This window comes from Mycteria americana, chromosome 3, assembly GCF_035582795.1.
Source record: "Mycteria americana isolate JAX WOST 10 ecotype Jacksonville Zoo and Gardens chromosome 3, USCA_MyAme_1.0, whole genome shotgun sequence".
Classification (NCBI taxonomy): domain Eukaryota; kingdom Metazoa; phylum Chordata; class Aves; order Ciconiiformes; family Ciconiidae; genus Mycteria; species Mycteria americana.
The window spans coordinates 6,136,101-6,163,588 of record NC_134367.1 but is presented as its reverse complement, the minus strand read 5'-3'; the positions used below and the strand labels follow the sequence as shown (position 1 = coordinate 6,163,588).

Sequence of the window (27,488 nt, the reverse complement as noted above, 5' to 3'; positions counted from 1 at the left end):
CTGGCAGGCTGCCCATTCTAATGCGCAAGGACACTGCTTTTCTGGGAGGCTGTGTCCGATAAAGCAGTTTGCTTTTCTGAACGTGAAGGCTATTTTTTTTCCCCTCGTTAGTGGAACAAGACCATATCAGCATATAAACACAGCCTGCACGGCAACACAAAGATACCTGGTTTGCCTCATATTCGACTTCCTCAACAAAGCATATTTCTCGTGTGGATATTAAAATAATAGCTTTTAAGTTAGAAAGTATGCTCGCTTGCCCTGCAATTATTAACTACTCAATTAGGACACTTTTCCAGCTATCTGGGCTGAGGTTTTCAGAGGAGCCTAGGGAGTTGACTGCATAAAGCTATGTCTATACCGGGAGATTAACTGTGTCTGTGCTCTCTGACACTGAGGCTAACAAGCATGGAATGGCCTGTGTCCATATTATTCAATTTTCTTATCCTCCAAAATAGGGTGGCCGTCTCCAAACCGCCTCCTGAGCCTGGGTTCTGGCCCCTGCATACCTCTGAGCTCTGGCCCGGCACTGGGGAATGGTAGTTGCCCTGTGCCAAAAGCATTCCTGGGGCTAGTCGAACAATTTAAGTGTAAAGGGGTTTTTTGAGAGTCCAGGAATATTCCCTGAGACTGTTTTAACTTGAGGTCAAGTCTGAGTGTTGCTGGCTGCTCTAAAGTCTTAAACCCTGGCCCTCAGAGCAGCCACATGCATAGTCTTCATGGTCATACCACATGCTGTTTAATCTAGGAAAAAAGGCGCCTTCCACTCAGTAACTTTATGTGCTCAATTGCATTTTATAAATAAGTCATTCTTAACTATTAAAGTATAGAAAACGCAGTCATCTTTAAGGACCGCCCAACTCTGTCATGTTAGATCCCCTTCAACAGCATTCAGTATCTGCTGCATCTTTTTAGATGATGCTTATTAATAACAGTAATAAGCAGAAGGATATCATGGTCTCTCATTTGGTAGGCTTCAGCATTATATAAGGTCGCCCTGTCTTACTGCACGCTGCAGATATCACTACTGCTTCGCTCAGGGTTGTGTGAACGACAGATCTTGATGATGATGCTGTCAGCTTGCTGTTGATAAGTAGAATACAAACAAATAATCTTTTTTTCCATTTTTCTTTCCTGTAAGAATATCTTTTATCTTCTTTAATGCCTTCAGGAGGATTGATGTCAACCCATGCTTTGAGATCCTCCGATCAAACACTCTATAGCTGTAACCGCTATTCTCGCGTACCCCAATGCGGTCTGTATATTTGCTATATGTGCCTGATGGTCAGAGACCTGCTCCAAAGCTTCTGCTGGTTTTTGATTCAGGCACTGGATATCTATTGTGTAGACTGGTAGTGTTTTCACACAATCCTTCTGTGTTCTGTGTACATATAATGAAGTCATAGCACTCGCTGTGTGACATCAAAGCCTGTCGCTATGAGAATGAGCGTAATCTAGCAAACAATGATCACATTGTGTGTGTAAGCAAGGAAAAGAGAAGGCAAGTTATAAAGCAGAACCTTTTTTATTTACACAGCAATGTTTTAATAACCAGCAGATTTTGGGAAAAGGGCTGGAAAAATAGTAAAAAGATAAATGTACTTATGTTTCAATGTCGTGATTTTTTTTAACAAGTACAAAAGTTCATTTCTATGTATTAAAATAAAAAATACCCTTGAATTTCAGGCAGGATCCTGAGAGAGCTATTGGCATTCCCAATCAATGCTTGTCAGGATATTTTCTTTTTTTTTTTTTTTTTTTCCCCCAATCCTTCTATGGTACTATTAATGCTAACCTCCTTAGCTGCACGCTTGGAACAGCCCGGTGCGATAGCTTTACTACAAAGGGCTTCTGTGTATTCCAGGAGTCAGGATATAGCACTCTTCTGACAGAAAATGCCCTGTAATGAAGGTGAAGGTTAGACATTATTTATTCCAAATACAGGATCTTTCCATCTGCAAGTTTATAGAGGCTGAGAAATTGTTGAATTTGGAGATTTGCAAATACAAATTACAAGCTCGACTCTGAAAATATTCCCTCCTGGAAAACAAGTCCTATTCCCTCTTGTGAGCATTATCCTTATGCAGCGTGAGATCGGTACAGAAGGCATTTCTAAGGTGGACAGCTTTGCTCATAAAGACACGGCACCACCCTCTCCTGGAACGAAGCAACTAAAACATTTTGATCCTGCGCTCGGGTACCTGGAGAGAACAGACTGTCACTTGTGTTGAATTACGTGGAATATTTTTTGTGTCTCTTAACCAGGTCCACTTTTTAGGCTGCAGCAGGTTAAAGTTAGAGCTGTGCAAACGTTGAGAAGCCTAAATCCAAATTAAGGCTGGCTCATTTCCAGAAATGGCTGGAGCTGGCAAATTTAAATCATTTTCAAGTTGGAGCTGTTTTTTTCGGGGTTTTATGTCATCACTTATGAGTTAAAACTGAGGAAATACCTGGTTGTAACCAATTTAACCTCTTTTTGCCTCCTGCCTTGGTCTAGAGTCTTTCTTCCGTCTGTGTGACTTGTTTGTTGAGAACTAACCACTGATGGGATTATACAGTGTGTCGACTCTCTGGAATTGCCTATCTAATAGAGCATGGGATCTTAAAGCTTTTATTTTAAACCTTTATAGAACAGCAATTGCTGAAGTATCTAGACGAAAGTGGTTCTTAAAACATTTTCTATAAAATATCTTTCCACTTTATGTTTTTATGCAATTCAGACGTTAAATGACAATTTTAAAATTGACTGGCGTTACCAACACATTGGGAGGTGTCATGCTTCTGGCTTAAGATCAGTAATAAATTAAAAGTTTCTTAGCACTTTTGTTTTCTGAATTATTCCTGTGTAATTTTATAAATTACATGACGAGTTTACAGGTGAAATCACTCTGAAGCCCCAAATCAGTGCCTAACTTTATGCATGTGGATGGTTATTATGAACTGATCGGAGAGGCTCTGGAGAAGGGGGCCATGATCATATCATATATGGGAATCTGAGGAAACAGTTTCCTTCAGTAAAATACAGGTGGCTCGTTAGGACCTGACCTTTTGAAGAGCTGTCCAAACATTTACTCACTCTCACAACACCTTCATGAAGTAGAGGATAAATATTATCTCAATTTTATGGAACAAGAAGGTGAGCACCAAGAGAGTCTGGATTAAAACGCAGGAATTTGTGGCATGCCGTTGCTTGCTTAATCCATTAGACCATGGTGTTTGGTTTGTCAATAGTCCCGTGCTTTATAAACTACACAAAACCTTTAAAATACCAATTAGTTTAGATAGGCGGGAGTTCAGTTCTCTTTGCATAAAACAGAGATGAAGCCGTTTCACATCGTCACCACCATCATAGCCAAACTTGGTGAATTTGTTCCATATTTGTCTCCAAGTGAGGATTGCTCTTGAAGGTGGTAGTGTTATCAAACAAAACCCTTCTTGTGGAGGAAGGGGAGCTCGGAAAAAGGGATGATATTACCATGTTAAATGAAGTAGATCATCACTTTAGCCTGAATTTACCAAAGCACGTCACTGGGGAAGCAATGCTGTACATGTAATTATCTTGGTGAACGGTTCTATCGTGTTTGCATACAACGAGTTTACATTTGTTTTATGCAGAATAGAATTTACAAAGCATTTCTATCATTTACGGCAAGTCCTTGGGATGCTTTCTGTCACACGTCAGTTGAAACAAGGCTGAAAAGCACTGTAGAATTGACAAAGGCTACCACCATCATCTCTTCCAAACTGCAGTGGAACTGAAATGATACAGGACAAGAGGGCAAATGTTGAGAATTGGAAAAATAGAAAAACAGAGCAGCATGAAATGTCAAACCACATTTTTAAGGCGCTTTTTACTATATTTCCATAAATGCATGAGGGAATTATGTTGCAAATACTTGAAACTGTTTATTTTCATTTTTGGCTTGATTTTCTAGCATTGAAAAAACCATGTCTAATGATCTTGAGCATTCTTAAAGAAAAAAATTATATTTTACATAATGGTTTGCATGTGTGAGTTCCCTCTGGCAGGAGCACTATAATTAGCCTGTCGTCTCCCAGAGAAGAGACTATCTGTCTTAAAGATGCAACAGCGAGTCTTGGCTGCTAGAGCTAGGAGCAGAACGTTGTGATTTTGTTAAAAGATAAACATTATCCCTTTTCACTTATTCATCTTTCTCCTCTTCCTGCTTCTTTGGCTCAAAGCTAGCCTGGAGAAGCAAAGGACAGCTGAGTACAAACAGTTTTCTTCCTTCCTCATTCAGCAAGCCATGGCGAAAGATCTTGGCTTCTTGACATCAATAACTTTGCTTCAACTCAACTTGGAACTGTTTGGGCAGCCTTTCAAAAATAAAAAGGTACAATAAAAGGGGACCGAACTTCCTGTTTTACTCGTAAAGTAGCAGATTCAGCTAAGGCACACTTTCCTTTGGGATTGTCCGTATACTGCCCTGGAGAGTCGAGGATGTGGAATATTATTCCTTTGCACAACTTTATTGTAGCTATTAAAAGACAATCAACTAGAATAGGGTGGTGGCAGACACTGTTGTGTGTTTCAGTCTTTTGCGGTCTTGTTACTAAAGGAGAGTAATTTTGGTAGAAAGGCTTTGCTGCTTTTGGGTAGCCATGTGTGTCCTTGATCAGAGGAGGGGGAAGGAGAGAAGGAAAACTCAAAACCACCACAGAGTCAGAAAAATGTAACTGGTTTGAGCTGGCATAGCAGTGCTGGTGTGTGTTAACTCTTGGTATTATCATGCCTGAGGTTTCATTTCCAGCATCGACAAAGAAAGCTGTAATACAGGAGATGATCACGTATGGCATCTTTCCAGGCCCAACTGGTTACATTAGCAGGGACGGGGTAAGAAGGTGAGGTTTCCAGTGGGGACAGGACTCTCTTGAATTTCATTTTGAAGACTGTCATGTACATGTGCCAGTCCATCAGGGAATGCTTTGATATGCTGGTGAAACCTAACTGCAGTGGCAAGGACATTTCTCCACGGATAATGATATATGGACCAGGTTCTTTGAACATACCCGTTGTCAAGTTCTTTGACTTGTGCCATGTCCGTTTATTCTTGAGCTTGCTTTGCGATCCTTCTGCTGTTGCTGTCCTTCTGCCCCTCTTCTCTCCTGTGTTGTGTACTTTCTCTGAACAGTATAATTTTCTTTTCTTATTCCTTACAACCTTTCCCTCTCCACCCCTCTGCTTTCCTGATACTTTCCTTTGCCAAATAGTCAGAGATTTTCTCAATTCTGAGTTCCTATGTAAGCTATAATTTTATTCTATTATGAGTGAGCACTGCTACTGCAGGCCTGGAACTGATTACTGTTTGCATATATCCAGCATCACCAGCCAAAGAGTCAAAGACCAAAGAGACTTCTCGGAACTTTACAAGGTTTTCAAAATCACCTTGTTATTCTTTTCAGATTCCCCCTTTTGTTGGGAATTTCTTTTTTCTTTCAGTAGCATCTGGAATTCAAAGACCAAGTTTCTCTTTGGAAAAGTTCTTGTAGATATTCGTTACCTTCCCAAACAGACCAACACCTAAAATCTCATTTTAAATTAGCACCTATTTCCAGTCTTGGACATCCCAAGAAGTCATTGATTAGATCAGCATGAACTCTGTCTGCTCTTTTCTGCATTGTATTTCAGATTTCTGGATTGACAGACCTTTGCTGGGAGGGTAAGAGCAAAGCTTTTGTGTGTTTTATGTTGGTACTTGGCCCTGGTTGGAACAAATACTTTCATTGTTTTTGTAGTATTTCAGTACTTTAGTTCTTCATCCCAGAAAGGAGAATTCACAAAAATAAAACAAAAAATAAATCAGTCCCTTGGAAAGTTGAAAATATTAGAAGCAAAAAGAGGAGGGTATTTTTTTTTATGAAAACACCAAAGAGAGGTTTGTACTCTTCTGAAAGTGCATGCTGAAATTTCTAGTGACTGTTTTTCCCTTTATAAAAGTTATATGCTACTATTGTGTTCTGACAAGATGGGATAAGTAGGAATTGTGATACAGAAGAAGTCATACAGCAAATCTGATAGCTCTTCTGCATTTCAACTCCTAGAAATGAATACTCACAGGAGATATGATTTGAAAGATGGAGAAAAACATGATGAACTAAGACTGAAATAGTTCTTACTTCTGCTGTGTCAGTCACTTCCCTAAAGATCTCTGTAAAAAATCTTGGTTTGCCATGATCACCCATGCATTGACCTTTATACTCTCCAGGAAGTTTCCTCAACAAAAATAAAAAATATTTTGAAGTGACCATTGATCCAGCCATCTTCTTGCTGCTCTTTGCTCATTTCTTGGTAGATTCTGTCCCACGCAGAAACGCTTATTTCTGAGAATGGCACTGCTGGTCTGGCAGCCACCAAAACCAACTTTCTTAAGTGGTCTTGTGTGGAATTGCATGTCTCATTTTAAGTCTTCTTTAGCATAAAATGCTTAATTGACCTGTATCTCTGGACTGGGTAAATGGATGCAAGTTCTGAAGATGTATGCCTATTCTTCTTCCCTTGGACAGTATATTGAAGATCATTGACTGGAAACAAAGGATTAAACCAACTATCCTAATTGTCTCTAAAATTTTGTGGAATCGCCATTTCTGAATCTTGAATTCTGTTATTTATTAGGTCAGATTCGTTGTCCTTTTGCCGTGTCAGTGTCTCCCCTTATCTTTCCCTGGCAGTTCTCCTGGAAGCCCTTTGTTTCTGACTTGGTCTTTTCAGGATGAGGCAGGTGAATTAGTTTACAATATTTGTTATTTCCTAAATGTAAGGATACCACTGAAAAAAGGAGCTCTGTTAGCTGTATTACCTTCTGATCACTGCCATTGTTCTTCAGATTATGGATTAATACCCAGCTGTTGTTCAACTGAATTAATTCCTCCAATTACTGTTCTCCTGAAATGATTTGCTAAATCTTTATTTTCTAGTCTCTGCTGCTGCTGCTGGCACAAAGTTCTTTAAAGTCAGGGGGAATTAGGCTGTGACTGCTTTGCAAGTAGCACAAATAGGAGCAGATGTGTAGAAGACAAATGGTTGGTGCTGACCCAACATGCACACGAGGAGCATTTCAGTGGGGTTTACTTTCACTTTAGCACTAGGTCTAGTCTGGCCCCGTTGACTGAATGCCTGTTAGTGGTTGGAGTGCATCTTTTGATTTGGTTTTATCCAAAAAGAGTCCAGTTAGTATGCTCTGAAATCATGCCACGGTGCAAACTGATGTGCAGTAAGTGGGGATGAATGGGAGATTTGTTTCAAAACCGCACCCCTGATCCAAACTAAAATGCTTCCATAGATGTATCCTTTTGTACCTGAGTCAGACATCTCAGTAAATCCAATAATGGGCTTATCTGGATGAGCCGGTGCTTAAATATTTCTGTGCATGTGGCCAAAAGGCTTCTTAACATCCCGACTGGACATGTTCTTTTCACATTAATGTTACCATTATTGTGGAGACAGTCATAATTGCTGTTCTTATAACTTGTATTTATGTAGAAAAGTGATACAAGAGAGATTCAAGTTAGAAATAAGGCACAAGGAAATTAACAGTGGAACAAACTACCAAGTGAAGTTCTGCATTGTCTAGTTCTTGATGACTCCAAATGGAGGTCAAATGAATTTCTGGAAAATATGCTTTTGTTAAACTGGTTACTGGCCCAAAATAGGGGCAACTGGCTGAAATTCTGTGGTCTGTGGTACACAGGAGGTCAGACTAGATGATCTAATTTTCCCTTCTGGCTTTAAACTGTATGAATGTGAGCAATTCCCCTGATTACAGGACACTTCTGGCCATTGAAAACTTCAGGAGCAAGCTGTCAGTTACCAGTAAAGACCATTTGCTATTCTGCCATCAAATTAAGAAATTAATTTTGGGATATCACATTGTTGTATCCTGGTTTAGGATGCAAAGAGCTTTGTGTAAGGAAGGAAAAAACCCCACCACCTATAGCATGATTTAGATTAGGGCAACTGTGTATTGTAAACTTAGCCTTTGGTATTGCTTATCACGATTCAGATTCAAAATCAGAGCTGAAATAGGACTTTGTTTTAGAGTTTCAGTGCTAGGAAGGTTAACAGGTTATTGACAGCTTTAGGAATGAAATGTCAGGGAGGAAATTAGAGCAAACATGTATCATAAGCCAGCACACAGCGTGGCTGGTTTTAATAGACACGGCAGATCTTCTGTAGTAACGCCTCCATTAATAGTGCCGTTATCACTGGTTCCAGATGGCATGATCATAAACACACAGAGTTTTTGCAGGGACCTATAATTTATCCTGATCCCTTCCTCCTCTGGATTCACCCAGAAGGAAGGCAAGTGGTACCACAGCCCACCCCAACTGTTTTCTTTTTTTTTTGCCAGGAAGTGTGGGGTGGGGGCAGGATTACATCTGGGGGTCGGTGGAGCCCACCAACAGAGACTGCTCCGAGTCTTTGCTGAACGAGAACATCCACTGCCGCTCTTAGCCACTTCCTTCTCACTTCTCTGCTTCACTTGTACTGGGCTGGTCCATGCCCCATATTAGAAGGTAGGTTGCAGCTCCTTTGCACCCATTTTAGACCCTCAATCTGACTCTTCTTTTTCCTTTTTTGTTTTCTTTAAATCAGCATTTTATTAACGAAGTACACATTCGTTCTCAATGAGTTTCACTCAACCACTGCACAATCACCATTACAGATAAAAACTTGGAAAATTAGGAAATGGGAGATGTTTTTAATTGTATTCTTGACAAAGCATATTCCTTGAAAAATTGATCAACTGCTCTAGTCTTCACAGTAAGTATGGGTTTGAACACAGTTGAGAAGTAGAAAAATAAAGGGTGTCTCCTAAAGAAGAAAACTGCAGCAAAAATAGGGTTTTTCTCTTCCTATCTACTGATATAAAGATGCAGCACTGTGAAAAAGCATGTCTCAAAGTATACTGAAAAGATACAACGTTCTTTCCAGAAATCTCAGTTCTTAATGTTTCTAGGAAGTAGGAGATACAGCTGGCAGTTTTAAAAAATTTCCTCGTTGTAAATGCGTTAAGAAATTTTACACTTCTCAGTTTAGATCCCTGGGTTACCTAAGCAAACGTGTATGTGAAAAAGGGTATCTACTTTTGGCCTTTAATTGTACAAAAGGGACCAACATGCATTACTAGTGTGTTTCTTTGCCGCGTCTGTCTTATACATTTTGGAGGAAGGAGTCGGAAAAGAAAGAAGGATCCAGCTTCTACTAAGCTCTGTTTGGTTTTGAACTGTTTGGGTATTTCCAAAAGCCAACTCTGGCACCTTAAATCTTGCTTTCGTCAAGAAGATGGTAATTCAAATAGTTAACTGGGTTTTGGTTAGTATAGCAGCAGGTCTCTTCGTATCTCGCGTTTTGGTATTTGTAAGTAAACACACATGATTCACAGAATATTTTATTTCAGTTATTTTGACTTTGCCTTTCACCTCTTTGACCTAGAAAATCTAGAGTGCTTTAATAACCAGTGTCCTTGTTAGAAACTTATTATGTGGCTCTTTTTGGAAAGGCAAGTTGAATATGTGGCATAGTGTAAGGAATTTTGATGTAATTTGTTTAGAGAGGCTGTTGCTTGACAAACCTTTTCTGAGCAGGCTACATGGTAACTGAGAAATTGGAAGTCTCGGGGCTGGACTGGATAATGGACAATAGATGCTTTCACTTCTGTTGCCTGTTCAAATCCAATCTGTCAAAGATTGAAAATTGTTCCCTTTTCATGCTGGGCAAGTGGCCTGTGAGTAATTAGTTGGTTGACTCTGCCTGGTGCCTGATTAAAATTTGCCCACAAGACAAAAACGCCGCCCCATTTGGCACCCTGGCCGGTCGCTTCAAAAGCCAAAGCTGAATCAGCAGCCGTCTTTGCTATGTTCTCTTCCAGATCAGGACTGAGATGTGTGGCTGTGCAGGATGGACATGCTTAGATTTTGTTGTCCCCGGTTTTGTTCTCTGTAACACCTGTCATAAGTACTACACGGAACGTAGCAAAAAAGGGTTGTTTCCTTGGGGATGGATGAATTTCGTGCCCCTGCAGAGGGCCCGGATCAATGGTTCACCCCACCAACAGCTCGCCTTGAGGAATAACTATCAGCCCGACACACACTCTGCTCCACAATATCTCTGCGTTTGCTAAGAGCTGTGTGAGACTTAGTCATGCATTTTCAGTTGACTTATGCCCAGCTAAAGACAAAGGGAGGAAATATTACAGCGATTAAGTGACACCAATTTATCAAGGAAAAAGAGAAGCTTGCTAGAAATGACAGCTTGCGAGTTCATCCAGTCTCAGAGCAGGCCAAACCCAGGGGCCACCATTTCTGGGGCAGAAGGCCCAGCCTTTCACAGGGGGAATATTTCCACAAAGGTGAAGTGTTTTTGAGCAATTTCCTCAATGGACTAGGCACAAGCATGCTTCTCTTTGACACGAAGGTGGCGTGTGCCCTTTTTTTTTTTTTTCCCCTCTCCCTCTTGCTTTCTTTTCCTTAAGCAAACTGAATAATTACAGCCAAAAAAAAGAAAACTGCATGCTTCATTTATATTTAATATCCAAGATTGAACTTAAGCTTGCGGGAAGTACAGAAAACTCCCTCAAGCTTTTGAGGGCTCTGCGCCCTGGATGCCAACTGCTGGCTACTCCAGATTGGCATTTATGGTCCTCCTGCTCCTATACACAAACACTGAATTTCTCTCGCATGCCCAGTGCCCCCTTTCGTATCGCCAAATCTCTTCTTCTGTCCTGCAACTATCATAAGCAGTAGATCCAGTTTTCTATAGCTTCTGCAACGACTGCTAATACCGTTGTAGAGCCAAAAGCTGGTTGGGAGAGGATGAAGTAAGTTTAGAATGGAATTATATCAAGACAGAGAAGCCCTTCACTTCTTTACAGAGGAGATGATGTCAGTAAGAGACAAGGACCTGCAGAAATAAGGTTGGAAAGAAAAACAGCAGAAGAGAGAGATGCTGGGCAAGAGTGAGTGAGAGTGCCGACTTACGGAAAGATGGGAGAGCGGGCTGGGAAGCAGGGAGTGGATAAGCTGAACTGAAGGGCAAGGGCAGAGATAAATAGAAGCAAAGATTTAATTAAGGTTAAAGAGAATAGAGCTGGTAATGAAGAATTAGAAAAAAATGCTGTCATGAGGAACAGAAAAAGGTGAACAGGAAAATATGTTGAAAGAAGAAAATGAAAAGTTTTCAGGTTATTGGGAATATCTTGTAGATTCTAAGAGATGAGTCAGTGGTGATGCACATTTTAGAAAACTGAGAAGGAAATAAGAATGAAAAAGCAGAGAAGAAAGAAGAAAAGTTGAAGTAGATATAATTTGAGGTTTATTTCTGAGCCTACTTAAAGTTTTAGCCACATAGCTCCTGGTGAAATGACCAGGAGTGAAATAGCTAAGATCACTAGCTGGCTTTCAAAATCTCAACATCAGAGTTTATTTTGTAGAAATGTTAGAGATTATGTTACTATTACGCAATAATACATAATAACTAACGGCAAAATATACAAACTAGTATCTGCGTATGTTACAAATATTGGCTAGCATGAAGAAACATAACAGTCCAGTTACAAATTAAATATAGATTAACACAGATGGTTCCATGCCTTGTCTAAAACCAAAAGCGTAGGGGAACAGGCAAAAAGGTTGGTTGTTTTTTTTTAACACAAATTCCATGTTTGTTTGGGTTCTTTTATATTCTGAAGTTTACAGCTTTTGAGATAAGGTAATTATGCGTTTGGGGAAAGGAGTGGTTGAGATGAGGAAATGCCTCCGTTGCACACTGAACTTTTAGAGATTCACACCTGCGTTCAGGACTCAAGTGTTAGAATAGCTCCGGCATCCAAAAAAAGTATCGGGATTTATGAAAGGACAAAACATCCTGAGTACACCTAGGGTGATGAAGTCTTTTGAACCAGACGGTAAGCATGACAAAATGGTGCTTTGGAGCTCTAAGATCTTTTGAAGGCATGATTCCCATTGCAGGTGCTGAACATTTGGAAATACAACTCTGCTCTCCTAAAAGTCCAGCTGTGCTTCCAAGTCCATTTTAATTATAGCTGTTATTGCCTATTGATAGGAGCAACACAAAATATGGGGCAACAGATCCATTCTTCACCCAAAGGCTATGTGTTATAAAGGTGTACCTGCGATCCTGTGTATGTGACTATGTACCAACGGCTAAAAAATAGGTCTTATCCCCATTGAGGTGCCTCAGATTCTTCTCCCCTTAAAATCATGGTCTTGTGTGAGAATTTTCCTTCCCACCCATAAGGATTTGAGGGAGAAGGTGTTGAACCCACCAGCTGATGCAGCATGATAATCTGCAGTAATCTCTACTAATTTAATCTATTTCACAGAATCACAGAATCACAGAATCACAGAATCATATAGGTTGGAAAAGACCTTTAAGATCATCGAGTCCAACCATAAACCTAACACTGCCAAGACCACCACTACACCATGTCCCTAAGCACCTCATCCAAACGTCCTTTAAATACCTCCAGGGATGGCGACTCAACCACTTCCCTGGGCAGCCTGTTCCAATGCTTGAGAACCCTCTCGGTGAAGAAAAATTTCCTAATATCCAGTCTAAACCTCCCCTGGCGCAACTTGAGGCCATTTCCTCTTGTCCTATCACTTGTTACCTGGGAGAAGAGACCGACCCCCACCTCTCTACACCCTCCTGTCAGGTAGTTGTAGAGAGCGAGAAGGTCTCCCCTCAGCCTCCTTTTCTCCAGGCTAAACAACCCCAGTTCCCTCAGCCGCTTCTCATCAGACTTGTGCTCCAGATCCTTCACCAGCTTCGTTGCCCTTCTCTGCACACGCTCCAGTACCTCAATATCCCTCTTGGAGTAAATATTTCTTACATTTCACCATCTTAGCTTGTGAAGCCTAGTCTGGCTTCTCTTGACCACCTACCCCGGAGTATTTGTGCAGTACACTGGTAAAATGGGAATCGGAAGAGTCAAAATCCTCACCATAAATGGGCTACAGTGGTGCGTATTCCTGCCCTGTACAATGAAAATCAGCTTGTTCATTTACAGTACGTGCTGATGGAGGCTTCTGTGCAATATCATTTACAGCCGTGTTGTCTTTGTAGATGCCTTCTACGATGTGAGAACACTGATGAGTGTAGGGGGAAGGGGCCGACCTTCCACTTACCATATGGAAAACATCTGTAACGGGCAACATAGCGCTCTCTAAAGAAATGTGTTGCTGTTTCATAGTTTCTTCAAAGTGTTACATAGACAAAAGGTATCAACTTGAATTTTTACCAGGGTTTACTGTCCCAGCCTCTAGAGCCGTTTACCATAATACCAAAGTATTCTTTTAAACAAGACAGGCAGTAATGTTTTACACTGCCTCACACAAAAAGAATGCAACATCAACTGGAAAAGTATAGAGTAGTCAAAGTGCTCCAAAAATAAAACAAAAGAAACAATATCATGCCCTTGTATTGTGGCCCCTTAACTCTAGTCCTCTGAGGACAGCGCTGATTGATGTCGGTGATGCAACCTCAAAATTAATGTCAATTACCCAAAACAAAATGCACATGAGCGACATTAAGGGTCTGATTTCAGTCCACAAAAGCCAGGAAATTCAGAGCTACTGGAGAGCCGAAAACCTGGATTTGACATTCCCATCTTACCAACAGCCATTCTGCTGGGGGGAAGAGGAGAAACAAAGCAAAAGGGAGTTACACCATTGCAATAAATCATGGGACTGAGACAACACGCTCTCTCTTTGCTGAAGTCCGGATCCACTGGGTCCCATTAGCTTTAAGACCAGGAACTGCAATGTGTTCTAGGTTTGGGACTCAGAAAGTCCCCTACCACCTTTCTGCTTTTTTTTAATATAAACTCTTTTATTGCTTTAGTAACAATAACATTTAATGAGACCTAACTATTCATTTACGGTAATTATTTACTGTTCTTGTATTTCCAGACATCGGAAGCGGGGGCGTTGCTGTCAGCACGATTAGCGCATGTTGTGTATTTGATGCAATAATTGCGCATCCGAACGGGATCGACCCCGCACTCTTTGATAAATGAACATGCAGTAATCGAGCTGTTCTGGTGTCAGCATGCACACAAATCAAAATGTTCTAACATCAAAGAAGTACTTATGAAAAAACTTTCACACAGGATTTAAATATTCCTCAATGTTATTAAAAAAATATGGGCTGCGATATCATGAAAAGCCCTTGATGGAGCTGCAAGCGGGTAATCCATCTCCCTATTCGTAAGCCTGTATTTAATGACTGAACAATGGCGATCAGCCAGAAGAATCTCATGGCCTGGCCAGTTTGTTTTCAGACAGGTATCAGTTTTATAGATGTGCATATAAATATATGTCTTCTGTACAACTGGATACAAAAGAAAAAGATGAGATGCGGTACTGAAGAAGAGAGAGTTTGATGCGATGGGTCAGACTGCCGAGATATTGTTAATGGCATTGGTCTGTCCTCGCATTTCAAAATAAGTTTCCTGTAAGTAAGGTTTGCCATAGCAAGTAATGTGTATAGGTGGGTCTACGGAGAGGGAGTATGGTATGAAAGTTCAGAGTCCACCTAGTTATTTCATTTTCTTCACAAAGTAAATATTATTACCCCCTCCACAGACTGATCAATCAGAAACGACCAAAAGGAATTTTTAGTCAATTCTAGGAAGGACATTTAGGAATTCTGCTATTCTCAGCAGCTGTCCGGTGTCGCTGGGATGGCCCATTTTGCCAAGATGTCAGGCAGGTAAGGAATAGACGGACAGAAAGACATTTGGAAAGATTATAGATAACTTGAGCCACACGTTAGAGAGACTAGAAGTCCATCTTGCCTCGTGAACCAGCTTTTCCAACATATGAATGTGGATATAACGTCATTTAAAAAATATAATGTAAAAAAAAGCCTGGCCTTCCTTGGCATCCCATGTTTCTTGGTACATCCTTGCAGCTCATAACTTGCCAGACGCTCTTTGAAGGTGCAGCAGGGGCTCTTTTCGGCACAGGCTGCCTTCCGCAGGAGCCTGCAAGGCTTTGAGCCGTCTTCGCATGCCGGCCAATGTGCCATTAGCGCTGGTAATGCTTGTTAGACCGCCGTCTAAATACGTGAAGGAGTCTGTCTGTCCTGCAGGTAGCTGCTGGTAGCAACTGCTGGGAAGAGACCCAGGTCCTGGGGCAGCAGGACCAGTCCCTGCAGCATGCGTGGGGATGAGGAGAGTGCCCTCTTTACGTGTCCCCGCTTGCTCCTTTACAAATGAAGCCACCCACAGTCGAGCTCTTCATATGCTCAGCGTATTTCAGGGTTGAGATGCTAATTGCAGGCTGTCAGGAGGTAGTGAGCAGGGCCACTATCACACAGACCAAGTCAGGGGATCGAGTATTGTCCACAGATGACCAGATCATTCCTGTTATCCATTTTTTTCCTTCTCTTACTCACTTTGCGTATACTGCAGAAATCTGTTCTTCATACTACTTTCTTTTCCACATCCTCATCCTTAGGTCTTGCTTGAATGGGATAAATGTGTCATTACTTTGCCATGGCTGGCTAATACTAAAATGGATTGTTATTTAAGGGAGGAGCATCTTCCTGTGATTATCACCAATTACAAGTAAAGTGTTAACTGTTCAAAGGAATTAGCTGCTCTGCTTTATATTTCTTACAGGCACATTGCATTCTTTGCATAAGGAGTAGGACAGCGTGCATATAATTAAAGAATAACCTCTAATTTCCTAAATTATAACTGCTTCCCGTCATCAAGAATCAAATAACTGTATCAATATATGCCTGGGTTAAGTTCAAATTAGGGATGGAGCTTTGTTTTGAAGGATAAGGGCATTTGGCTTTCATACTTCGTGGACCATTTTTTAAGTTTGGATTTGATCCTGGTCTTCAGAAGTTCAGGAGGGACCAGAAAACGTATTTGGATTTGGGGCTATTTCTAATATAAATGTCATAAAACGTGGTAGTGTATAATAATTTATTCTGCCGCTACAGTATTGTTTTAACTGGTTAAACTGCCTCAGCACTTGGATTTTTTCTCCAGCGTGTTGGAGAAATCCATGTGAAAGATCGATTGGATGCCATTCTGCAGCCTAATCCTAGGTAATTTATTCAGTTTTACCTGAGAGAAAGGTCCAAATATATGTTCTTCTGGTTTTAATCAGTCCAACTACAATTGATTCAACTTTTGCCTGAATAAGGAGTGAGTAAAAACTGAGCAAGAGCCTCGAGATTTGGCTCTTATTCATTAACCTCAGGGCAGACTTCATTTTGTATGATTTTTAAGCTATTAAACTGTTGGTTGGCTTCCATTTGAGCTCGAATTCCTAATATCGCCGAATAATTATGTGTAGATGATGAAATGAAAAAACAGGCATGTAGTCTCCAAACGCGCATTTCAGTCTGGGTGGCTGAAATGGCTCATAACCTTCAATGCATGAAAATGGGGTGGATTGAATAAATTAGCAGAATCACAAAAGGAAACCACTATAGGAAATAGTTTTACACGTGTAATCACTGAAATACTCTAGTGAATGTGTCAATCTGTACTAAATAAATATATTTGTTTATAGACATGCTCTGTATTAGCTTCCACTCTTTCACAGCACTTTGCCAAACAAAATCCCACTAGAAGTAGGATGTTCGCACCCGAGTAGGAGTTTCTTGGATAAATATTTTTTCTATATTGAGACCAAAACCACTTCTACAAATTTCAGACTTTGATTGAAATAGTATATTTCTTTTGCCCTTTTTTTTTTTTTTTTTTTCTTTTTTCTCTTTTTTTCCCCTTCCCATCTCCTCCACTGGCAACCACTGATGCGTTACCTTAATTCCTCTTACCTCCCACCGCTCCGGTGAGCCGGCACCCCGCTGCAGCCAGAGTGCATCAGTCAGTAAGGAGCACGGCTGGAAGTGGCCGCACCCGAATGCCGCCACCAGCAAAGGGCCTCGGAGCCTGAGAAAATTCCTCTGTTTACAGCCTGACTCTCTGCCCTGCGTTGTTGGTTGGGTTCTCATTTCCCCGGTGAAATGCAAAGGGGGAACAGAGATGCTATGTCCTCTGCAGGGAGCATTCACAGGATGTTTTCAGGGGGTGGGGGAAGAGAAGTATGTTGTAAAATGTCACTAGATGCTCCTTTTCATTACAATTTCAACGGTTTCAAGAAAAGAATGTAGGTGAACTGCCTTGTTTTGCCCAAATAATTTAATTTATTTCAAAGTAATACCCGCTCCTCCTATCCAATAACTGCTAGTTTCGGCATCCATTTCTGTACATCTGGTATTTTAGCCATTACAATGGAAGATATAATGTAATGAAAATAATAATTATGGAATAGCATACAGTGTTTTCAAAACATTGTGTATTAGCTCTGTAATCAAGCAATCCTCAAAAAAGGTTTTGTGAGTGATAGTATTTCTGTTTCAAAGGCAGGGGAAATTGAAACACAGAGACATTAAGTGGTTTGTCTGAGGCCACACAGCAAGTCAGTGTCAGAGCTGGGAGCAGAGCCCAGCCCTGGCTCCTGCCCTTGTACTCGGACGACTGTACCACACCATATTGTTTCCAAATAAATTCACTAAAAATCATATGTTGAGCTTGTGAGCAGTAGTGACCTGGAGGGGGAATTTAACCTCTTCTGTCACTTCCTACAGAAAAAAACCCTGAGCCTCTACAGCAGTAGGAAACCTTAAAAAGACAAGACAAGCCATCCTCGGAGAGAGGGAGCCATCCAGGTTATTTCATGCTGAATTACTCTCAGGTTGAAGGAGTTTTTATTATTAGTGGTATATTTTCGCATGGGAGTGCTGTGACCGTGCAGTGCCCTGAGTCATAAACCAGAGGTTTCAGTATCTAACCATACCTAAAATCTTTTCTGTGTATGTCTGAAGGCTCCTAGCTTTAACTTCATTCTCAGACATCATAAAGTTGCCCACAGGCATTGTTGCTGCCGTACAGCTAAAGCAGCAAGTTGAGACACATCAGAAGAAGAGACGTTGGCCTCAAAGTGTTTTGACCAGTTTGACATAAGGCGGTAAAATTATTAACGAACTAATTGCGATGCTCATGAGGAGATCGCGGATGCTCGGGAAGCGCTGCATTTCCGTTGCCGGGGGGGGGGGGATTAAGCTTTCCCAATTACACTGGGGTCCAACAGGTCGTGTTCATCAAGGTCTGGTGCCTCGTGGAGACCTGCTGCGTGCTTTGCCAGTAGCATACCGTGAGTAGACAGGTCTGGGCCATTAGACCCGGGGCAATACTAACTTGCTGGATTGCAGCTTGCTCTGCAGGAGAAGGAGTCTGATGAGGAGCGGCTGAGGGAACTGGGGTTGTTTAGCCTGGAGAAAAGGAGGCTGAGGGGAGACCTCATCGCTCTCTACAACTGCCTGAAAGGAGGGTGTAGAGAGGTGGGGGTCGGTCTCTTCTCCCAGGTAACAAGTGATAGGACAAGAGGAAATGGCCTCAAGTTGCGCCAGGGGAGGTTTAGACTGGATATTAGGAAATTTTTCTTCACCGAGAGGGTTATCAAGCATTGGAACAGGCTGCCCAGGGAAGTGGTTGAGTCGCCATCCCTGGAGGTATTTAAAGGACGTTTGGATGAGGTGCTTAGGGACATGGTGTAGTGGTGGTCTTGGCAGTGTTAGGTTTATGGTTGGACTCGATGATCTTAAAGGTCTTTTCCAACCTATACGATTCTGTGATTCTGTGATTCTGAGAAGCAGCCTGCTCTCTTGGGCCAGGGAAGGGTGGCGATGGAGCCCAGCTACAGGTTTTGCAGCCTGGGGGAAGGAATTCCTCGCTCTGACTGTGAACCGAGAGCAGCGTGAGCATGAAGTAGGGCTCAGAAGAGGAATTTCTATCAGTGTGCTGAGCAGCCTCGCTTTTTCTCTGACAATTAAAAAGGGTTTCTTGCTCTCAGACAAATAAAGCCTATTAAAGCTGGTGGCAGTGATGGGAAGAACTTTGCAAAAATATGTTTGTTTTGCAAAGCTGGCTGCCAAGTATTGTTTTATGGTTTCATTTTTTCCTTCTTTCTCCACTGTTTACAGTACCCTCTGAGAAATTTAAAATGATCTCTCTCTCCCTACCAATTTTGTTCTTTTTTCCTTTTGGCAGACGTTGGTACCCCACTCCCACACCCCAGTTCTTGCTGCAACAGAAGCCATGATCCTTTTGCCTTGTTTTTCTTATAATATCAGCCCAGGCCTGAGAACAGCGTTTGCTAGTTAACTGCAGCGTCGCAAATTTGGCCAAATGAGCTGAGGGACACAGTACAAGCCCTACATTTTGTTTTCCTTCCGCTGGTGGTATTGCACGAGGTGTCTGAGAAATACGTTTGGTCCTTGTTTTTCAGAGATCCTACGTTTCCATCAGCCTTGGGAATGTCGTTATTCCCAGTAGCAGAGAGCAATAATAAAAAAGTTCGGTAGTTGAGATCTGGACTATGTTCTTTAACAGACTTGGATGATATACCCTGGATATATTCCTGTTCCTGGACACAGCAACACAGTTTTATGCGATTATTGAGAAAGTTTGCACCGCTGGCAGATAAAAGGTAAACCAAAGCCCAGAACTGACTTTGCTGGAAAGCATTTTGTTACAAGCTGCTGAAGGGTGATTTATTGAGGCAGTGCTTTTATCAAGTGCTTGATGTTTGTGGTCGCCTGCCTAAAGTGTGCCGGTGATCTCGGCCCCCTTCCTGGAGGGCAGGTACTCACGGCGTGGAAGCCGCTGCTGTCGCTGGTGTCTCACTGGATAGCTGAAGACTCATGGAACAGACCCAAGGAATGAAGTTGTTTCATTTGTGTTTCTTACACCTAGCCGCGGTTCCTCAGGGGCTAGGTTAAGCACAAGTGTGGTTGTGCTTCCAGAGGGACCGTTACTGTCTGGATAAATGGATGCATTCAGCACGTCGGTCTGGCCCCATCATAAACGAAATCCCTGAGATTTCAGGAACGCAGCAGGGCAGATCACCTGGAGCATCGTACGAGTTCGTAATCTACTAAACCTGGGTGTTCATAGATATATATTTGGGATTTGTTATTCATTATTGACCACGTACTAGACACTATATACGTAAAAAGTTTCCTCACCCTCTGGGTAATATCAGACATCTGTGCTTTGGCTACTGATTAAAGATGGGTTCGTAGAACTGGAGCCTTCAGTGCTATTGTTTTAAATTGGAGAGAGAATTATCCATTATATTTCTTTTGTAACATGTATGCACTTTTAATAAGGAGAGTTTATATCCATGCAAATTTATTTAGACCTAAACAGAAGCAACTAATTCTAAACAACATATGGATTTTCTTTTTTAAACAATGCTGCTTATACTTTGCCTCCTAAACTAATTATTATTTTAATCTCTAAAAAAGCTGACACTTGTTTGCATGTGGTATGTCTATGCAGGCTGGGAAAAATTAGGGGAGTAACCTTTTAATCACAGGGGGTTTAATGTAGATGGTTTTATGTACAAAGAGCTATGAATCTGTCCAGGATGACTTGTTTGATATTATGGCAGGCTAATGAAATTTCAAAGTTAACATTCCCCAAATAAAATGGAAAGAAGACACAGGGAGAAAAGGAGCAGATTTAAAATTAGAGAATCTTTGTGTTTTATGGGTTCCAGGTTATTTGGAATGGAATGAAAGTCAATGCTACATCCTTTTTTCCATCCTGCCAGCCAGTGTCTGATCCAAGAATGTCTCTTATTTAAAGGGCAGGGCTCCCTCCACTGTTCTTAAATAAAGGCTTTCACTGTCTGAGATCTAATCCTCCCCGATTTTCACAGTAACATTGTAAGACTGCATGAAGAGAGCTATTTAATGAAAAAAAGTTTTGCATATGATTCCCCTATCATAAGCCTGTTCAAGTCATATGGTTCGATTTACATTTATGCAAATATCAGAGAATAGAGTAAAATTACCAAAGGAGGAAAGGACCGTGGCATGTCACAAACAAGATGTGCCCATTTGTATTTATGTTTGCTAATGAAGTTCAGCCAGGACTTGCTCTTTGATTTTGATGTCTCTGTCTGCCATTCCACTTCATGCATTGTAGTTAAACCACTTGCCCACACACATACACGAGGACAACAAGAAAGGGAGACTTCAAGTTTTAAAAATGCTGTTCTATAACTTGCTTCTATAATTCAGGATTTATCATTGCTAAGTGATACAACAGACCTGTGGTATGACATTGCACCTTAGCAGAACTGCAGACTTAAACCAGTGGAGGTTTTGGCCCAATAAACTTTGGTGTCTACGATGCCCCTTGGAGATGTTTTACCCTAGACTTTCCAGATTTTATCCCAAATAAGAATTAACCATCGGCCCATTCAAAAATCACAGCTGTTTCTCTTTCCAAAATTATTCTTTTTCATCATGCTACAGCTGTGAAATTACGCACTAGTGTAAATTGTTAACTGGAAACTGTTTCTACTAAGGTGCCTGTTCAGAAGTCTTAGTTTTCTGATCTGCTATGTTACCTGATTGAAGAGTGCTCACATCCGCAGTTTTGGCTGGGACTTGTTTCTGTAAATCACAGCTTCAGGATACCTTGGGTTAATAAACACGCTATTTTCTGCCCCTACATTGGTCCTGTGAACTCTTCAGGAAACTGTTTCATTTCATGTGACCTCCTGTGGGGACAGGAGTTTTGCTGCCCTCTTCACGGGGCGGTTCTTTGTGGGCCTTCGTAATGCGCTACCTCGGGCTACCACTACAGGAGAGACATGGGACCAAAAAAGAGAGTAGGAAATGGATGATTTTTCATGAAGTTTGAGGAGTTACTTGACCAAGGCCTTTTGTTCCAGGTTGCCTTTTTTCAGCTGTTAGTTTTCCCTTCTTTCACCAAACTAAGGGCAAAACATGATCTTGCTTTCAGATGACTGACAGCAGTGAACACCGCTCATCTTTTCTGTTTCATTGTACCTCCTTTCAGACTGTTGGGAAAAAACCCTACCTTCATTTATTAAATAATGATAGCATTCCCAGAGAAGATCTTTATATCGGAATCCAGTGTGCTTTGATAACTTGAAGGAGCAATGTTTTCAAGGTAGGGTTCCTATACTGTAGGCAGATAGAGGATGCTTGAGAAGCCATGAGAAGGTTCTTCACACGGTGCCTAGATGGGCTGGGGTCAGGACTGGGAAGTAGAGGAGTAAGCAGCAAAATCATCATGCCTCTCTCCTAAATGGGAGCATGTGCCAAGAGTGGACTGGGCAAGATGAAGGTCGTGCTTCTGCTTTCACTTTGGTCCAGGCTGCTTATCCTCTGGTTGTGGATAGCAGCAATCTGTCCTTTCACCTTTAACAAGGTCAGAGAAGGGGATGCAAAATCTTGTCATATGATAGCAAGGAGCAAGAAGAGTTTCTGTGTGAGCTAGATTGGCCAAATGAGGTTATATCAACTTTTCAGAGCATGGAGTCCATTCTAGGAAGGCGAACTGTGTAATTTTGTGCCAAGCTAGATGATTTCCCACATCTAAAAGGTGGCCCCTTGACCACCCACGCACATAGCGGGTACAGTAACAGGCTGAGGGACCTTCAACCGTGGCAAAGAGTCAGCCCCCAGCAGGACAAATCAAAGCACAGGCTGGTAGACAGTAAATTTTGAGAGACAGCACACAAAAAATTTGGATGCAGTAGACACTTTTCCAAAAAGGGCTCCAGGAGGGACCGTGGGCTTATGTTATCTCCCGACACTGGGCCATAGCAAGATGTATCCAGCAAAATGGATACAGCTACGGCTCGCCATTTTAATCCCACATCAAGAGTCTGCATCATCCTCTATCTGTAATTCTGAGCCAAATAATCATATTTTAAAAAAAAAAAATTGGATACTGCCAAAGTGGCATAAAGTACCCAAAAGTGTCATCCAAACCCTTTACATTATATCAAACCACATGAGATGACTGCCACATACATATACACTCTCTCTCGCCAGGGCACATAGACATGCAAGTTTTATAAAAAACATCTTGCCGTTTCTCTTCACCATTCTTGGCATGTAAAGATATGTCTTTTAGTATCACGAATTCGGCTGTATATATCTTAAAGATATATGGTATAACTGAGAATGATGACTGTAAAATAGTTTTGCTATGCATAAAAGCATTTCGGAGGTTAACCTTTATTATCTAGTAATGTATCAAAAGAAGAACGAAGTGTTATCTTGTTATGGAATGGGATGAATCAAACTCCCTCCTCTGAAATACTGATTTTCAAAACAGTTACCTTTAAGCTGAGGTTGAAGGTAAAGATCGTTTCTGGGTAAAATGCTGCAATTTATGGCTAAATTCCATAATAAAATATGCATATATCAGAATCACTTTCTCTGGCTTGGGAAGGAAAAATGTGTTGTTTTCATTATTGCTGAACTTCAAAATGGCTTAAGGAATTTTGTTGGTCCTTTCCAAAGAAATTGAACTTCAGGCAGAGATTAAAGCAGAGGAAATTTCAGCCCAAGGGCAAATGTTTCAGAAAGTTTAAAGTATGCGAAACAGGGAGTTAAGTAGGAAATAGTTTTCAATCCTAACTATAGCCACACTAGTTATAATATATTGCTAAATATAGACTGGGTGGGTGTGTCCAGCTTTCTGAAGGTGTTATCCTCCCTCCTCTGAAACTTGCTTCTAAAATGACCTTTTCAGGGATATAACTAACCGTATAATATTGCCCATGTTGGAAAATGTTGAACTTCATTATTTCCCAGGTGAGCCCAGCCAAGCCCAACTTTGCTTTGCAACCAAAATTCCTTTCGCAAAATTCCACCTTTTATCTTTCATGTGGATCCAACTTTATACTCGGGTTCATTTATCTTCAAGCAAACTGCACAATAGCCCCGGCTATTTTTTGTTTATGTGTTAAAGGTTGTCACTTGGGTTATAAAGCTCTGTAAAAATCTCGGGGTCAAGGAGCTAAAAACATTACTTTTGCATCGGCTTCAAAATGCCAGCCATAATGGTTTGGGCACGCTGCAGATCCAAACTCCCTTGGACTTGCTGCTTGTGGTTGTGGGAATATATTGGATCTTTTCAAAATTATTGGCTAGTCTGTTTTTGTGCATTTCATGCTTGGGTATAGAGTCTTGGGATTTTTTTGTCGTCGTCGTTTGCGGTGATACTCTCATGTCTGATGACTGGCTGTATATCCCAGAGCTAATATTCTGCTCTTTGACTTTAATGCCATATGCTGCTAGATCTCTATACTGAAGTATGGTGTTAACGTAAAGGATGCTGTAATGAACATCTTGTACATATTTCCTTTTGCATATTCGGTGTCTGTAACTGTCTCTCTGAATACATGCTTGCTGTTTTTGAAACTATTTCCTTACAGTTCCGTATAAATGCCATTTATATACACAGTTGTTTGAGGTTATCCTTTGCTCTTAATGATACTCTTCTAATTCTAGTTTAAGAGAGGAGAAATTGATCTGGCTGAAATTAATTAGGAAATTGGTAGAGCCACTAAAATGGTAGTTATATATGGCACTTCCTAAGTGCTTGAACTTAAGAGGTACAAAATAAATCTGACGAAGCACTAACTGTAATGAACTAGATGACTACATTTTCATTTTCAAAACTGAATGACTGCTGAAGGTGAACCAAATAAAGCAAAAGTATTTAAACTACTTTCCTTTTTGAAGATATCATTAATATCACACACAAAAAAGCAATAAATTTTTAAACTGAGAGTATCCCCTTAAAATATAGGGTTTCCAGTGTGCCTGGGGTAAAAAGGCATAGTTTCCTATATTGATTCAGAAAGAGATGTTAAAAATGCATGAAAGGTATTTTAGTGAGACAGTGTCACAGGATCTTTTAAAGTTTTTTTCTCAAATGCTGTTTAACTCTTGTGCTTCTTTACCATTGGAAAGACTTGATCCCAGGTTACAATACATGGGATATCAAATTATTCTGTACTGACCAGAGGGTCTTTAAGATTAAGTTGATTTTGGGGGGTGGGGATTATACCAGTGTCTGTTTACATAGCTTTAGACTCAGACTATAAATTAGGTTTGGCAAACTGTAATTATTCAGTAATTTATAGACTATTAAGATAGGTTAGAAATGATTCTTGAGCATAGTGAATAGAGAACACATGCTTATAAAGGACAAACAGTTTCAGCATAATAGTGTATTTTTGGCCTCATGTACTTTGCAGGCAATTAGCAAAATAGGATGTTACATTTTTGCATATCTCTCGCTCTCCTGAAATAGAGTCGCTAACCACTTGTTAACCACACTGATTTTTTAATAGACAGAGTGGTTGCTTATAGCTTCCCCACCAGAAATGTTCAGATTAAGCACAATATTAGATTGCAGCCAGAACAGTCTACAAAACAGGAAGAAAGCCTTGCCTTTCTCTCTGCCTTCTTCCCTTGTTTAAGTTGATGTGATAATTCATTACAGATTTTCTCTTTCTTTGACAGAGTGCCTACCGCAGAAACGGGATGACTTTTCTCGCCTGCTAATGTGGATGTGGCTGCAGCAACAGGAAAGGCAGTGTTATATTAAGGTGATTTTCTTTTCCCCTCCATGGAAGGAAAAAAAATACAAGCTCCAATGTCTCCGTGTACCAGTGAGTGGGCTGGTTTGTTGTGACTATCTGCTGGCTGACTCTGTCTCTTTTTCCAGCCCCCTCAATCGTTATTCTTGTTTACTAGCTGGAACGTTTAGCTAATTAATGGCAGGATGTTTGGGATAGCGTGTAGGTGGACAAGAATGCAGATCAGACAATGCTGAAGTTTGCAGGGGACTTGCTGCTGTCAGCCTCTTTCTGCAATGCAATATCATTTTTATGTCAGTGTTTGGAAGTCTGTATGTTCTCCTAGAGACCTTTTTTTGTAAAGCAGGATGGGGCAGAAAGAGGCCAGAGATAGGCTGGGTTATATAGATTTAGATAGGTGATATAAAGGTTAGATAGGTTTTCCTTGTGATTTTTACAAAAAGAAAAACTGTTTTCCACTATTTCCCACTCATTTCTCTCAAATAATTTTTAAGTGTTCAGGCAGCGTGACCCAGTTTAATCCAGTAAGGGGCTTTTTGATGAGAGTAATAGCGAGTTCAGATCCAAAGACATTCAGAGAGAAGTTCAGGTAACCTCTACTTTACCAGTTAGAGACTTGTCTTTTTGCAGACCCAAGGACAGGCTAAGTGGTCAGCCCCAAATTCTCAATATTGCCATCTCTATTTTTATTGCATTCCTCTCCTAGGGCTCGAGCCGTCGCTCTCTGAAATCAAGGAAAGCCTTTGCAGTGATTTGGCACTGGATTGGGCCCCTATTCAGAAAAATATATCCTAAAGTATTTAAATAACTGTGTCTGTCTCAGTGGTTCTAGGCAAAGGCTTAACGTTATGTACTTGCTCAGCGTTTGCTGCAGGAAGCAGATGTTGTCTCTGTTGTTGACAAAGGCAGCATTACTGTTGGATTTGGTTAAAGAAGAAATGGGCTCTTTTTTTGCCTTTTTTATATTTTAGTTCACGTTGTTTGTTTTCAGATTTATTTTTTAAATCTCAGTCCCTCCCTCTCTGCTTCTTCCCGTCCCCTGCTCCTCCAGCCTTTGCTGGCCTCACAAACACATTCATTTCTTCCCATAAAAACTGTACAAATATAGAGCTAACCACGATGATGCTTGACCAGAGAAAAGGGCTCGTGCTTCAGCCCGTCATCAGGATCTACAGGCATGTACTGCTTGTGTCCCTGTGGTACCCCGTGGGCCCAGGGGTCTGCTTCAGCCGTTCCTAGCCCAGGCTTGAAATCTAACTTAAACCTCAAATTAAGACAGAGCACTCAAGAGATCGAGAGGAGATCAGCAAAATATTACTTTTATATAGCGCAGCCGTCCTCCTCCTTTGTGCTTAGTACGTGAGGTCTTAATTTTTACTCCCACTCTATGCTCTTGTGGCCATTTGTAAGTGGTTTTGTTGCCCTGCTTTCCTGGACCTGCTTGCAAGAACTTTAACTATAAATATATATATTTTAAATAAAGAGAAAAATGCCACTTCCCTTTGCAACCAAAATATTGTAAAAGTGAACTTTGTACATCAAATATTACTGCCATTCATAAATTGCTTTTTTCTTTTACCTGCTTACGCTTCTGTTTTCTGGAATTAATCTGTGTGTAAAGGACTAAAAGTAATGTGTACAATGCAGTGTATTAAACGGGAGGGGGGGAAGTTTTCTGATGTTCCATCTGTGCTTCTTGAAATATATGATTAAACTTTTCTTTTTATCATCACTCTTATTTTTGTTGGCGTCCTTAATCATGGAAAATTATATGCTTGCTGTAAACATCCAGACTTTTTAAAAGGACACCAGCATTTATTGTATTTGGTTTCGATCTGCAGGGATATAGACAGAAGAAACCGTTTCAGGCGCTGGGTACTGGAATCAAAATTCCTTCCGTAGCTGTATCTCTCCCAGATTTTACATTTTAAAATATGCATAAGCAGGAAAAATACTGGCACTTATTTTTTACTGGT

At 40.9% G+C, this 27,488-nt stretch overlaps 1 protein-coding gene across 7 annotated transcripts in view; it reads left to right on the top strand.

Moving 5' to 3' along the window:
* SUPT3H (SPT3 homolog, SAGA and STAGA complex component) overlaps positions 1 to 27,212 on the top strand; it is a 288,464-nt gene extending 261,252 nt beyond the window's left edge. For all 7 annotated transcript variants that reach the window (XM_075497782.1, XM_075497780.1, XM_075497785.1 and 4 more), the window contains 2 exons: positions 8,370 to 8,535; positions 25,436 to 27,212. In XM_075497782.1, coding sequence (XP_075353897.1) covers positions 8,370 to 8,447 — 78 coding nt within the window. In that variant the 3' untranslated portion in view covers positions 8,448 to 8,535; positions 25,436 to 27,212. The remainder of the gene's footprint in view (positions 1 to 8,369; positions 8,536 to 25,435) is intronic.
* The last annotated feature ends 276 nt before the right edge of the window (positions 27,213 to 27,488 follow it).